This window comes from Ursus americanus, chromosome 12, assembly GCF_024610735.1.
Source record: "Ursus americanus isolate L20-20 chromosome 12, mUrsAme1.1.p, whole genome shotgun sequence".
Taxonomy (NCBI): Eukaryota; Metazoa; Chordata; class Mammalia; order Carnivora; family Ursidae; genus Ursus; species Ursus americanus.
Window position 1 is genome coordinate 58,334,092 of NC_142138.1, and position 15,221 is coordinate 58,349,312.

General features: G+C 56.4%; 1 protein-coding gene across 2 annotated transcripts in view; it reads left to right on the plus strand.

The window, feature by feature from the left end:
- SLC6A17 (solute carrier family 6 member 17) overlaps positions 1-14,785 on the plus strand; it is a 48,151-nt gene extending 33,366 nt beyond the window's left edge. For both annotated transcript variants that reach the window (XM_045801552.2, XM_045801553.2), the window contains exons 7-12: positions 6,897-7,138; positions 7,376-7,568; positions 9,429-9,621; positions 10,127-10,286; positions 11,926-12,088; positions 12,519-14,785. In XM_045801552.2, the coding sequence (XP_045657508.1) occupies positions 6,897-7,138; positions 7,376-7,568; positions 9,429-9,621; positions 10,127-10,286; positions 11,926-12,088; positions 12,519-12,887 (1,320 nt within the window). In that variant the 3' untranslated portion in view covers positions 12,888-14,785. The remainder of the gene's footprint in view (positions 1-6,896; positions 7,139-7,375; positions 7,569-9,428; positions 9,622-10,126; positions 10,287-11,925; positions 12,089-12,518) is intronic.
- The last annotated feature ends 436 nt before the right edge of the window (positions 14,786-15,221 follow it).

Sequence of the window (15,221 nt, forward strand, 5' to 3'; positions counted from 1 at the left end):
TGCCTTTGTGTGTCCTTTGAGCTTGAAGTCCCGTGTCACTGGTTGAGATGAAAGCCGCACAGTCTTCAGGGGTGGGGCCCGCACAACCTGTGCTGCGTGTACCTTTGGCGTCTGCCTCTTGCTTTGACCTCTGGGGTCTAGACGCGGGAGCGGTCTTCACCAGTGAGCCCGACCAGGCCTCCTGGGTCAGGGTGCGCGTTCACCCTTGGAGAAGTGGGGTCCCGGGAGGCACTGAAGACCCAGGGGCAGAGGGCAGTGGCAGAGCTCCTTGGCCCCCACGAGCAGAGGAGGGCTTCTGGGCAGGACGACCAGGGCAGGCCAGCCTTGTTGCCAGAGGCTGGTTCGGATCCCAGCTCATCACTCTGTGGTCCGAGGGCAAGATCCCTGGGGAACTCACTCCATTTCCTCAGCTGCAAGATGGGGCGAACCATGGTAGCTCCCTGACGGCCTTGTCAGGAGAGCACGGACGGCTGCTCCTGGCCTTAGTGATTATTATTCTGTCCCTCGTGAAGGTGACACTGTTCTTGGGCAGTGGGAACCCGGCGCTCCAGTGCCATCTGGTGTCTCGTGGCCCTGATGGCTCGTGCCCCGGCAGGTGCCCAGCAGGGCCGAGAAGCAAGGGCATGTGCTCCGGTCGTGCACCGGGTCAGGCCGGGAGCTCAGGAGCTGCTTGTGGATTCCGAAAGCATCTTCGTGCCGCTGAGTCAAACGCGTGAAACACCTTGTTCTCTGTGTGAGGAAGTGACTTAGCCGTTGTGTCAAAGAGGTGGCAGGAAGTCCTTGCTGTTTCAGGGCATCTCTCCCACCCCCGAGGAGGGTGTGAGCTTCGTCTGTGGTGGGGAGAGCCCACTTCCCACCTCTCCTCTTGCAGTCACATCCTGATGTTTGGCAAGGACATTGGGCTTCCGGAGGTCTGGCCATGGGTTCGTCCTCTTGGATACTATGATCAGGACTGTGTTAGAATTATGCACCAGCACTCCAGAAATCCTGATAGAGCCCCTTTGTTTTCTTTTGATTTTTAAAATGATTTTATTTATTTATTTGAGAGAGAGTGAGAGAGCAGGAGCAGAGGGCAGAGGGAGAAGCAGACTCCCTGCTGAGCAGGGAGCCCGATACAGGACTTGATCCCAGGACCCTGAGATCGTGACCTGAGCTGAAGGCAGACGCTTAACCAACTAAACCACCCAGGCGCCCCTGGGACCTTGTTGGAATTAGGCACCAGCACTTCAGAAGTCCTGATAGAGCCCCTTTAAATTCAAGGAACAAGAAGCATTGAATCCTAAAGGTGTCTGACTCACTTTATCCCCAGATGAGATCATCTGGTCATCTCCGTCGGCGATGAAACCCCTCCAAGCCCCACTGGGAAGGGTGCTCAGGGGCTGCTCACACAGGGCACTCTTCTCAAAGGTCAAGTTTTGGCGCCGTCAGATTCTTTCCTGGGGCCTCATTAATATCAGATTTGGATCCACCAATTTTTCTCAAAATAATCTAGGGATGGGAACTGGGGGTGTAGAGGAGACCAGATTGGCCCTATGTTGGTAGCTGTTGAAAATGAGTGATGGGTGCATGGGGGTTCGTTATAGTAGCCTCTCCACTTTTGTACATTTTATAATAAATGTTCCATAATTTTTAAGAATGGGGAAAGAGGGGCGCCTGGGTGGTTCAGTCATTAAGCGTCTGCCTTCGGCTCAGGGCGTGATCCCAGCGTTCTGGGATCGAGCCCCGCATCAGGCTCCTCCACTGGGAGCCTGCTTCTTCCTCTCCCACTCCCCCTGCCTGTGTTCCCTCTCTCGCTGGCTGTCTCTCTGTCTGTCGAATGAATAAATAAAATCTTTAAAAAAAAAAAAAAGAATGGCGAAAGAACAGCAAATACAATCTTAACATACAAATAATTTTTATTCCCATTCCAAATCATCACATGTAAGACCTTCCTACCCTGTTCTTGGAGAGTCTGTCCCCCAAGTTATAGGGTGAGCTCCGATGTTGCAGTCTGGGATCGTCACGGCCTCCCTAGGGTGGCTGCCAACATTTATGAAACTTGGCCCCGAACAGTGGCTGGGCCTAGGAATTTACCCATGTCTTGTTTTTAGCTTTAGGGAGTGATGAGAACCCTGACAATGACAGGTTTGGGTCTCACAGACGATCCGGGCCCTTTTGTAAAAACTTTCCTAATGACTGATAGAGATGAAAAATGAAATAATCACCAGAAGAAGATGAAGAAGAGGAGGAGATGGGGGGGGGGGAAGGAGGAGGTAGGGAAGCAAGAGAAAAGGAAAGGAAGCCAACATTAAAATAGCCATGCTTAGAAAGTGGAAGTTTCAAGCCGTAAGGATCTTCATGTCCTGGAAGCCTGCTTCCTAGCACGAAAAGGCCAGGACAATTTCACAGTGCCAGTCTGGTCCTTCCCGCTCAGCTCACCTTGAGGGAACAGCCTTGTCTGTCTCTCTTGCCCCCCATTCTTTTCCTTGCCTTCCGTGTACCAGACACCGCATTCAAAGACAAACAGGAGATGGGCTCTACCCCTCAGAAACACAAAGTGTTGAAAAGAAGGCAGACATACAAACCTGTAACGCAGGTGTTGACCAGAGCTGCAAGAGCCCAAGGACGAGAGGCATCAGGAAAAGCTTCAGAGGAGCTGATATTTGTGCCAGGTTTTGAGATAAATAGGAATTTCACCAGAATGTGAGTAGGAGGAAGGGCATTCCAGGCAGAGGGAACAGCCTGGGCAAAGGCCAGAGGTACGAAACCGCAGTGCTTTGGGAGAGTAAGTTCGTTGCATTTGGAGATGCGGACAAAGTGGAAAAAGATTTTCCAGCAGACAGTGGAAAACCATTAAGGATTTTTTCACATGCATGGGAGATGACCAGGGCTGTGTCCATCTCACTCTACCCTCGCTTACAGAATCTTGTGCTTCGTCCTGCTTGGAATTTACTAGACCACCCAGAGCCCAGCCTTTAGGTCTAGATTTCTAGCCCAAGGGAGGTGCCCAGGTTCCAGCTGATTGTTAAAAGTGGCATGGCTGGCATTCGTGGGCATCCGTGAATGCCCTCATGCCTTCTAGGTATAAGTAATCCCTCCATCCATTTCCAGAACTTTCTGGGAGGATCATTTAAGAATCCACCCAGGAGAGGGGAGATACAGAAAACCTTTCCCAGTGGGACAATGATTACTTTGCTCTCCTTTTAAAAATAATCTTCAAATTTCTGTACAGGCCTCTGTTTTCCTTACTCACGATGCCAAAATCCAAATAGCCCTGAAAAACGAAAGTTGTTTTTTCTTCCTCCTGGAACTCATTTGGCGGCAAAATGACCTGAACAGATGTGAAGCTATTTTGAGTCTTTATGGATTCACTTGGTGTGAATATTCATATTCCACTGCAGAAATACTAATGTGTTTGATTACGGGGTGCTGCCCGGGACCCCGCTGGGGTGTTATGCAATTATGAGGCATATGTACCACATTACCTTTCTAAAATAGAGTTAGGAACAAGAGCCCAAATTCCACAACCAGTTGGCCTCGGGGCTTTTAGATAAGGACATGGGGTCCTGTCCTCCTTTCGTAAAGATGCCATTTCGAGCCCAGCGGACCCCCAACAATGTGGGCTAACCCTACCCCCATTTCCCTGACGTCTCATTCCCCATGCTTCACTGTGACCGTTTTAAACCTCTTCCAGCTGTCTGCATGTTCCGACCTCACCCCTGACAGATGATTTGGCCTCCTGCTTTACGGGGTGCACAGGAGCCACTGAGACAAACTCCCTCGAAGGCACGGAACAGCCAAACCCACCTGCACCTGCTTGCCCCATCCCGTTCTCTTGTCCTGGTCCCTCAGTGAGCAGCTCCAGGGTCTCCTATGGGAGACAGCTCCCCGCCGCTGTAGACGCCCGGCCCTCCAGCCGCTTTTACCTATCATCGTTGTCACTGCCTTAAAGACAAAGACCAGACAGCAAATAAAAAAAGCAACACTTCATTGGTTCCATAGCCTTCTGTTCCAAGGCGAGCTTCTCCAAGGAGTTGATTATCCACTTCGCCTTCATTTCTTCCCTTCTGCTCCTCAGCTCTCCTGGCTCCTACCTGACTCTGGCCCTGTCACGTCCTGAACAGCTCCCACCCAGCCCACCCGGGACCGGCTCACCCTAGTGGATTTTTCCGGGTAGCACGGGCCCGTCCTCCTCCCAGGCCGGCTTGCCTCCTGCGACCTCCGGATAGAGCCCTCTCTTGCCCTTCCTCCCGTCTGGGCTGCTGCACCTCTTCTCCCTCCCTTGGGAGCCCCTCTTTGCTGCATTGAACTTGGAGATGTTGCCTGGGCCCCTGGCTCCCCTCTTCTCATGCCTCCCTCCGGCACACCTGCTCCTCACAGATTGTATCTGCAGCTCAGCCTCTTCTCTGGACTCCAGACCCCCCGTCTGCCCGCGCCCTTGACCTCTCCTCTTAGACAGTGTACAGACACATCTAATTCAGCATCGCTGCAGTGAATGCCTTGATCTGCCCCGTTCCAGCCCCATCGAGATCTGCCCCTTTCCTCGGACTCCATCTCCACCCGCCAGGTCCGAGGGCCAGAAGCGCGGCTGTCGCCTTGGCATCTGCCTCTCCAGCGTCCCCCCACCTCCAGTCCGTGGCTGAAGTTGGCTTGGTCACATCCCTCCTCCTCCACATCCCTTCGCGCTTTCCCAGATGAAGTGCTTTCTTAGGATCCCTACAGGACCTTTGATCTGACTCCTCTGCCTCCCAGCCTCACCTCTACTTCTCCCTCCTTGTCCTTGCTGCTTCAGGCGGCCTGGCTTCTTCCCTTCCCTTTCACACACCCTCCTCTGTCCTGCCTCGCCTCGGGGCCTCTGCATACTCAGTTCCCTTTGCCGGAATGCCCTTCCCTCCCTCTTAGCCTTGCTTTCTCTCAGATGTCAGTTCAAGCGTCCCTTCCAACGGGAGAAGCCTCCTACTTGCAACTCAGCCTCTGTTGGCGGGGTCATTTGACAATGGCCATCTGTCCAATTAGAATGTCAACTCCACAGGAGCCGGGACCTTGCCTGCTCTTGCTCTCTATGGCTCCCCGTCACCTAGCACCGGGCCTGGCCCCCAGTGCGTGCTCGGTGTTGGTGGATAGTCATAGTCCCAGGGAGGTCCCGTGTTACTCCTGAGGGTGCAGAGAGCGGGAGGGGGTGGGGAGGGTGTCGCCTTCTCATGGATGCCTGGGGCTGTTAGCTCCTTGAAGTCTGGGTTCTGGGCTTTCTTGGTGGACCAGAGATGACTTGATTTTGTGCAAGGTGGGGGACCTTAATCTCCCCCAGAGCACACATACGTGCCGGCCAGGGCTCCATTTGCCTACTGACCCTAAAGGCTCTACCACCATTGTCCTCCTCTTCCTCTTTAGCCTGCAGCGCCTCCCCCAGCCCCCCAAGCTTGCCAGCACCCTCTCAGCTAGTGGAGTGACTCCAGGTGCTCGCATATGCCTAGAGAGCTGCTGAGGTGGCAGGCGGGTAGGTCTCTGTCCCGGGTGTCAGGGCTGCACTGTAGCGTCAAGTCCGATGCCTCAGTGTGCGCACGAGGCAAGACTGAGCCACGGACACACAGCGAGGCGCGGCTGGGCCAGGACCAGGTAGGGCTGGTGCCTGCGGGGACGGCAAACTCTTCTAGCACCTCCTTGGCCCCCTGGTCTGTCGCTTGGGTCGACCTCAGCAGCAGAGGTCCAGGGAGCAATGCTCTGAGGAGTGGAGGCGTCAGGAGACGGTGCTGGGACGGTGTCGTGGGCCACATCAGACCATCTGTGCTTGAGTAACTGATCTGCCCCAACAACCAGCTCCGTCACTCTGAGCAAGTAATTTCCACCCTGGGGCCCCGGGTCGCTCTTTCAAAATGTGAATAATAATTCCTGCCCCTCACCAAAAAGAAACCCTGTCCCGACTAGGTCAGAGGCACTTCGGCAAATTAATTTTGCTACTTACGGGCCAGGCATTACTTTTTGCTGCCACATCTGATCGTCACAATCACTGTGGGAGGGACACTGTATTATTATTCCCATTTTCCAGATGAGAAAACTGAGCCTCATAAAACAGGCACTGTCATTTTCCTAAGCCTTCTCAGCTATTTAAGGATGGGAGTCAGGTTGAGACCTGGGTCCGCCCAGCTCGACAGCCCTGTGCTGGCTCCAAGCCACGGTCCCCGCCTTGAGGAGCAAACAGTAAAAGGAAAATGGATACGAAAAGCACTTTGGGAATTGCCCCCTGCCCTGTATATGCTGATGTGGTTCGGGGTTCTGTCAGGTCTGAGAGCACATGGAGGGTCAGGCGGGGGCTTCCCCTCTCCAGGAAGTGTCTGGGTTCTGTGTTTCAAATTGGGTGGGTGGGAGGGGATAGGGTCCTTCTGTGACCTGGAGTATGTTGATGTGTATGAATGAACATTGGTCCTTTTTTTTCCCCCCTGGGGAAAGGGAGATCAGGTGGGCAGGAGGGAGAAGTTGGCATCCTTTCTCATGGTTTGAAGCGGAAGTATCAGGGAAATATCAGTGTTCTTAGCGCTCTGGTACTGTTGTGCAGGTTGTACACTGCACAACTCTAGGAGGCACCACTTACGTGAATGGCACTCCCTGGAGTTGTGCACCATGCCTCATACCTAATGGCCCTGAAGTTATTCCTCAGTCTAATAGCTCCACGGCAAGCAAAGATGGCAGTTAAAATTGAGAAGTTACTGAGTAAGCACATAGCATTTATTTGATCTTAAGCCTCACAACCGTCCTCTGAAGTCGATACTCGTTATCCGTGCTCTGCATGTGGGTTACTGACGCTCAGAGGGGCTAGGGGGATGGCCAAGTTCACACAGCCCTGGCTTCCCCACTCCGCTACGCAGAAAGGCGTGTGGCAGGAAACCATTATCTGTGTGTCTCTGGTCCTCCCCACACAGCTGGACAAGATGCTGGACCCCCAGGTGTGGCGGGAGGCGGCCACCCAGGTGTTCTTCGCCCTGGGGCTGGGCTTCGGGGGCGTCATCGCCTTCTCCAGCTACAACAAGCAAGACAACAACTGCCACTTCGACGCGGCGCTCGTGTCCTTCATTAATTTCTTCACGTCGGTGCTGGCCACCCTCGTGGTGTTTGCCGTGCTGGGCTTCAAGGCCAACATCATGAACGAGAAGTGTGTGGTCGAGTAGGTGGCCTCTCTTCTCCTGTCTGTCTTACCCAGGCGGGGTGGGCGGGCCACGGACGCAGAGTCCCCTCCCCCCGGGGGTGGAGCTCTCTCTGTCCCCAGCCCGGATCCCGGGCTCAAGTTCAGAGATGTCTCTGTTGCGGGCCCATGGGGGTCCTGCCTGGGTGTCTGGGAGGTACCTCCAGGACCGTGCCCACCCCTGCCTCTCTACCTGGCCCTCTCCACTTTGTGCTGCAGGAATGCCGAGAAAATCCTGGGGTACCTCCACACCAATGTCCTGAGCCGGGACCTCATCCCTCCCCACGTCAACTTCTCGCACCTGACGGCCAAGGACTACACAGAGATGTACAAGGTCATCCGGGCCGTGAAGGAGGACCGTTTCGCATCCCTGGGCCTCGACCCCTGCCTTCTGGAGGACGAGCTGGACAAGGTGTGGGACAGGCTGCCCTTCCCGGCCAGGGTGGGCAGGAAGGCAAATGCGGGAGCGTGGAACCAGAGACGGGCCTTGGGTGGCTGGGGCTTGCATGTAGGCCTCAGAAGGCCGCCAGGGCCGCATTCACGGGCTTGAGAAACAAGGACCTGCTATGCATCCAGGGAGGGAGAGAGGAAAGGGATCCGCCCAACCCCGGCCCCGAGGTAGATTGTCTCGAGGAGATGAGGCTGACAGGCCTATCATAGACACCAGAGCAATTCTACAGAATGACTTTCAGATTCATTGAATGGGTTTCTCAGGGGTGGGGGGGGTCGCTGCCACATGTAAGGCCCCTGCAACCGTGCTTTGTACGCGGCTTACAGAAAATCAGTGTTTGCGTTAGCATTCGCCCGCTGCTGTCTATCCCCTTTGGCCCTCAGGACAGTGCTATGAATTGCACATTAATATTACCCCCTGTTTTATAGCTGTGTGGCCTGTAAGTTGGGAGCATTCTCGAGGTCTCACAGCTAGTCAGGGGAGCCAGGGTTCAAACCTCCATGCTCTGAGTCACCCCTTGCTGCTTCTGTTCCCTCCCCCCGACTGTCCCCACTGCAGCTGCCACTGCCACAATGACCCTCAGGCCCTGGGGGAGAGCAAGGGGGATACCACTCCCTCATTAACGCTCAGGCCCAAGTGTGGACACCGTGCTTCTATTCCCATTGGCACGGCTGGAAAGTTTCAAAGCGACTGTTCTGTTAGAGGGGGTAACAGGAGAGAGACATGCCCACAGGCCCTTGGGACCCAACCGGTACCAAGGCTTCCGTGGGGGCAGAGCCAGCTCCCTTCAGCCCAGGCCAACCCTGCCCTTCTTCATGAAGCTGGGGAAGGTGACGCTTTCCCTGTCCTGACGCCGGAGCTCCACGTTACGTCAGCTGCGTGTCACTGGCACCATCTTCATGCCCAGGGAGCCGCGTCCTGTACCCTTTGCCTCTCCCCATGTGACCCAGAGCAAAGGATCCAGTCTGGGGTCCTCTGCCCTGGTTTCCGCCCCAGCAGCATAAAGGACCTCCCCCTTCCATGGAAGCCTGCCCCCTTTTCATGGGCCTGGCCTGCTCCTGTAAATAAAACTAGGACAGTAGCGGTGTTTTTCTTACACAATAGGACCTCGATAACAGCCAAATGACAAGAATTACACACTCACACGGTTGGGGGAGGTGTGCCCTCACAGTCACGGGTCCTTACAGGACAATGGAGAAGGGATGTCAGTGGACAGTGTGTGGTCACTTGGCCCATGAGCAGGGGCCCAAGCATTAACACAGTCACTCTCTCTCTTGGCTACCCATCAGAGTCATCTGGGAACTTAATAAAACCCAGGTACCCACCCCCAGACCGATCAAATCACTGTCTCCAGGGTGAGACCCAGACATCGGTGTTTTAAAGGCTCCAGTGTGGTTCCAGTAGGCAGCCGAGGCTGAGCCCACTACATGAAAGTCCGGAGCTCAGGGTTGGGAGCTCGCATAGTTGTGGCTGGAGCAATCAGGGAAGACTTCCTAGAGGAGGAAGGTCTCAAGCTGGACGTCTTTCTAAATGTGAGCATCTTCATCTGAATCACCTGGGGTCGCTGTACCACTTGCAGCTTCCAGATCCCACAGGTGAACTTCTAAACTGGTAGCTTACTCCCAGGGTAGGGCAGATTCTGATACGTGCTTAAGTTTGAGACCCCCTGGCCGAAAGACTAGAGGATTTAGGCGAGGGCACGGATTCCGGTGGAAGAGGGAAGAGTTATGCTTAAAGCTCCAGGGGCAAAGATAAGGAGGCCAGGGGCTCCCAGGAGCGGCGTGGGCCTCACTGAGCCCTCGCTCTCCACCGCACCCTCAGTCCGTGCAGGGCACAGGGCTGGCCTTCATCGCCTTCACCGAGGCCATGACGCACTTCCCTGCCTCCCCGTTCTGGTCTGTCATGTTCTTCCTGATGCTCATCAACCTGGGCCTGGGCAGCATGATCGGGACCATGGCCGGCATCACCACGCCCATCATCGACACTTTCAAGGTGCCCAAGGAGACCTTCACAGGTAAGTCCTCCCGGCAGCCCCTGCCGGCCCGGTGGGCTGTGCTCTGGGGCGACAGTCAGGACACGCCTCTGACTTCAGACAGACTCCACACTGGGAAGGCTCCCCGCGGTCCCCACTGGGATGCAGTTGGAGCCTGGCTCGCCTCCCAGAGATGCGCACTCAAGAGCCAGGAGAAGGCTGTCTGGGAATCTGGGCCAAACCTGAGCTGGGGGCAGCCCCTTCCTCGGGTCATTTGCCCCTCTCTCTGGGGGCTTGCTGAATCCTCCGGGGCAGGGGTGCCCCTCCTCCATGCGGGCCTGCCCCTGTTCCATCGCTGCCACTCCCGGCCCTGGGCGGCTCCCGTCCTAGAAGAGTGGGCGCTCAGAACCTCAGCATCCAGATCCCTCCCCCATGAAGGCCTTTGGGGAAGAGGGGTGGGAAGGGAGGGGCCTGGGTGCCCCCCAACCCCCCGGGCCCTGCCTACCCTGCACCTCTGCCCCCACACCGGCCTCCCGGCTCTCTGCAGTGGGCTGCTGTGTCTTTGCATTCTGCGTGGGGCTGTTGTTCGTCCAGCGCTCCGGAAACTACTTTGTCACTATGTTTGACGACTACTCGGCCACCCTGCCGCTCACTGTCATCGTCATCCTTGAGAACATTGCCGTGGCCTGGATCTACGGGACCAAGAAGTAAGGGGGACACGGGGAAGGGGTGGGATGGGGGGAGGGGTCTGTCCTCTTCTGACCGCCTGCAGAGGGCCGCGTTCCCAGGGCTGTTTCTGAGTGGGACAGGAGATCACAGAGTCAGAATGTCAGAGCTGAAAATGCCCTTAGAGCTCATTAGGGAAACTGAGACTCAGAGAGAGGACATGAGGCCACGTGGCTGGTGAGAGGCAGAGCCAGGCTGAGCATGTGAGTCTCCTGGGTTCAGGTCCTGGCATCACCTTAAACTGCCTTGAATTACCGTAGCCCCTTACCTGAGAAGCAACTCCAGAGTTCTGGTAACTTTGTTAAGCACTTAAGCACTAAGCACTAAGTAGGTATACTGGAGTCCCCACCCTCAGAGAGTTCGCGAACTTCAGTAGCCCAGGCAGTTTTCAGGTGATCGACCTAGGGGTGTGCGCCGACAAGGTGTGGTCAGGGCCCAACGTGTGGGGTCAGGTGGGGTAACGGAAGTCAGCAGTAAGGGAGGATTGGGCCTCCTGACCTGAGCCTGGGGCAGAGCCACACTCGCTGTCAGCCCCTCATTTAACAAATCTGTGTACCTGGGAAGCGCCAGGGCCAGGCCCCTCCTACTCTCTCTGCAAGCCCCTGGCCTCCTCTGCTGTCTGGACCGGGTCTTAGAATCAGGCTCTCTTATAGCCTGGCTACAGCCGTCAGCTTCCTACAAGAACGCGGGTGGGGACGCGGTGCGACAGGACCAGCCCTGGGAGCCAGGGTGGGAAGGGGCTCTGACGATTCTGCAGTCTGGTGAAGCCCCTGCACGCCGTCTCAGAATATTATGTTTAAGCGGATGAGATGAAATGTATAGGATTATATAGGAAATGAATTATATTGAAAAATAGCACAAATACTGTTGAAAATCTGATAGAGTAATATATGTGTAGCTTTTTTTCTGTACATGTGTTATTTTTATTGCATTGAGTCAGCAGATCTCGCCAGGGTAATCATAACGGTAATTGTGAAATAGTGATGAGCATAAATGATGTTTGTAGGTAGGTTCAGTGGTAACGTGATAGGGAGATATCTGTCATTGATTAATTGGTGATAGGGTCGTAGGTACTGCTAATACCGCTGTGGTTGCTTGTATTTACAATAGAAAGAAGTGCAAGATTTCAGTTAGGTGTTATTCAAGTAGAGATGATTTTTTTCTTATGACGTTCATACACAGCCCGCAGTTATGGTCATCCCACCCATAGACCCGGAGGTTAGAAACCCCCAAGTCAGGGCCTCTGGACACTAGGGAAGTGCACTTCACCTCACTTCCAGCAGGGGGAGTCTAGAGCCAGGCCAGTGTGAGTGGGGCTGGGCGCATGGTGAACACAAGTCCTCAGGTGCCTGTCCACTTGCCCACCATGTCCTGTGGACTATAATACATCCCTGGGTGGGGTGTGACGTGAGGTATTCAGAGGAGATTAGCAGGGGACACCAGAGCCTGCCCAGAAGCCAGCTGGGCCACCGACTAATAAACTGGGAGCCCTGAATGTGAGGAATGGAAAAGCCTGGGAGAGAGGGACTGGTCAGTGAAGGCTTCCTGGAGGAGGGGATTGTGGGGGAATGTGCAGGCGCGGTGGGGATGCCAATGCCGGGCCCTCTATGCACCTGGCAGGTTCATGCAGGAGCTGACGGAGATGCTGGGCTTCCGGCCCTATCGCTTCTATTTCTACATGTGGAAGTTCGTGTCTCCCCTGTGTATGGCTGTGCTCACCACGGCCAGCATCATCCAGCTGGGGGTCACACCCCCGGGGTACAGTGCCTGGATCAAGGAGGAGGTGAGGGGGAACCTGAAACTCCAGGGTCACTTTAATGTGACGGGCAATAGAGATAAACCCTCTTAGGGAAGCTGCTGTGTGCCAGGCCCTGCCAGGGCCTCTGTCTTTACAACAACCCAGAGAGAGAGGTGGCATTGTCCCCGTAGCACACATGGGGAGATTGAGGCTCAGAAATGTTGACACACTTGTCCAGTTCAAACCCATGTGCTCTCTCCGTGGAGCAGAAACACCCCACCCATTTTACAGATGTAGAAACTGAGACCCAGGGGAGCTCAGGCCCTTAACCAAGGTGACCAGCTAACTGGCTGCACCTGGCCGGGATGGCGGGTGGGGGGCGGGGAGAGGGCGGGGAGAGACAGGCCTGGAGGTCCCGGGAGGGCGAGCTTGTCACCGTGCTGGGCAGCAGCCCTCACCCGCGTCCCCCCCCCAGGCTGCCGAGCGCTATCTGTACTTCCCCAACTGGGCCATGGCTCTTCTGATCACCCTTATCGCTGTGGCGACCCTGCCCATCCCTGTGGTGTTCATCCTTCGGCACTTCCACCTGCTCTCCGACGGCTCCAACACGCTCTCCGTGTCCTACAAGAAGGGCCGCATGATGAAGGACATCTCCAACCTGGAGGAGAACGATGAGACCCGCTTCATCCTCAGCAAGGTGCCCAGCGAGGCACCGTCCCCCATGCCCACCCACCGCTCCTACCTGGGGCCCGGCAGCACGTCCCCCCTGGAGACCAGCGGCAACCCCAACGGACGCTACGGGGGCAGCTACCTCCTGGCCGGCACCCCTGAGTCAGAGCTGTGACCACCGCGCCGCCCTGCCCGTCTCTCCCCTCACGCCCATCCAGCCCGCTCGCCCCAGCCTGGCCTCTCTTTCTAGGCCAGGCCCTCTGCCCAAAGAGAGGGCGTCTGCCCTGCCTCATCCCCCCAAGCCCCGTCCCAGCCAGCTTCCCCCTACACCTGCGCGGGGGCTGGGAGGGGCTCTGTCCCCCGTGCAGGCTCCCAGCCCGTCTAACCTCCTGAGATCCTCTCACCAAATTGCAGCTGACTAACGGGAACAGTCCAGAAGTCCTGATTCCCAGCATAGGGGAGACGGCAAGTGGCCACTGTAGGGGTCGCTCCCCCGCCCCCACCTCCCCCTGGAACCTGGCTCCTGTAGTTCTTAGGTCCTGCCAGGTGGTGGTGAGAGGCACTGGGTGGGGTAGGATGAGGTGTGGGGCAGCCCAGAGGCTGACTGATTTAAGGCTGGGGATGGGATGATTGTGCGGGGACTCAGGGCTCAGACTTGGGATGGAATCTTGTAGAAGTCCCCAAGTTTGTTTTGCGAGGCAGCTGGCACGCTCTAGCTTGAGCGCCAGCCTTGGCAGCGGAAGGGGGGTAGGCATGGGGGCCCCTCAGCCTGAGGCTCTGGGTGCAATCTCCTGCGTCCTTGGCCTTGCCTGGTGCAGGGTGTGTGCCGCATCCTGCCTGGGAGGGTGATGATTGCCCTGGATACTTCCCCACCCTCACTAGGGCTTGGCCTGCCCTCTCCGTCCCCACCCAGGAGCCCACAGTAGTGGCCTGTGCCTCTTTCCTCGAGAGAGGAGGGCACAGTACACAGAGAGGTTTCCAGAGCACACTTGATGGTTCACAGCACAATTCAGATGGTTTGGAGCACAATTGTGAAGCACACTCCCTCTCTCACCTGGGGCCCAACTTTCTCGCTAGCGGCAGCTTCCCTCCTGGAATGGGGGGTCCCTGGAGTTCATTCAGGGGCTCGTACCCAGGAAACCTCGCACCTGGGGAAAGACGGATAATTTCACTGCCCCTCTGGGCTGCCACTCACTCTCCTTGTGCAAGCCCAACCAGCACATTGTGCGTGTCCTGTGCAAATAACCTCGGGAACCTTCCCCAAGACGCCCAGCCCGTGGTGGGGAGGGCACAGGGAGGCTGCTGAGAGGAAGGGCTGGGTCTCTCTGTTCTGGGGCCCAGCGCCCCCAGCACCCCCCACCCACCCTGACCTGAGGCCTCCCCTGGAAGAGGGCTGCCCTTGGAGCGCAGGCTGGTAGGATCAGAGCCCGGCTGGAGAATCATGTCTGCCGAGCGATGGATGGACTGGTGGAAGGATGGATGCATGGATGGCAGGCAGGCAGGCAGGCAGGCGGGCTGGGACCGCAGAACTCCATCTGTGAGAGCTGGGGTGGGCAGAGCCACAGTGCTGGGTCTGGGCACCTTCGCGGAAGGTCCTGAGTTCCTCTTGCGTTCTCAGCACGGGGAGGGTCAGATGAAGCCCAGGGTTCCCTCCTTCATCCCTCAGTCCCTTGGTTCCCTGCCCCACACCTTGCCTGGGGGTCCATCCTCCCGCCCTGCCATTTCCTTGACTCATCCCTCCCCCACATCTGCTCCCGTTTCCAGCCCTCTGGCCACACCTGTCCTTTCGGAGTGTGAGGGGAGAAGGAGACCCACAGCTCCCCAAAGACATGAGCCTTTGGGGAACACAATCCCGCCTTAGGCACCTCACCTAACACCTCCTAGCTGGCCCCATGCCTAATCCCAGCAGATTTAGCAACAGGAAAGGCAAGGCCCCAGGAGAGACACTCTACTATATATACTCCTCTCTCTATTCTATTTCTATTGTATATTCAATCTGTACATGTGGGTGTAAATGCTGTTAACTGACAAACCCAATATTATACTGTGGCTGCTGGACTATTTTCCTCCTCAGTGCTGTACAGATCTATTTTCATTGTATATTTGATATATTTTTAATTTTGTAGCGTGTGGCTGGGCCCGGCCCCAGCCTGCCAGCCTGCATCCGGGGGGCCGAGCTGGGCCGTCTGCTTGGTCCATAGAGGCTGGGGAATGCTCGCAGCCTTTTGCCGTCGGCCAGGCCCTGTCCTGGCTGTGTCTCTGCTGTGTTAGACGTAGGGCCTGGAGCTTGGTGTGTGCGTGTGTGTATGTGTGTGGCGTGTGCGCATATGTGGGTACGGGTGTGTGTAGGCTGCTTTGTGATTCCCAGTGTTGACCACGTTCCTGAAGCCACACCGCCCGCCCCCTGCCTCCTTCCGCTCTCAGCTCCGTCAGGCCCGCCCCCTGCCTCCTTCCGCTCTCAGCTCCGTCAGGCCCGCCCCCTGCCTCCTTCCGCTCTCAGCTCCGTCAG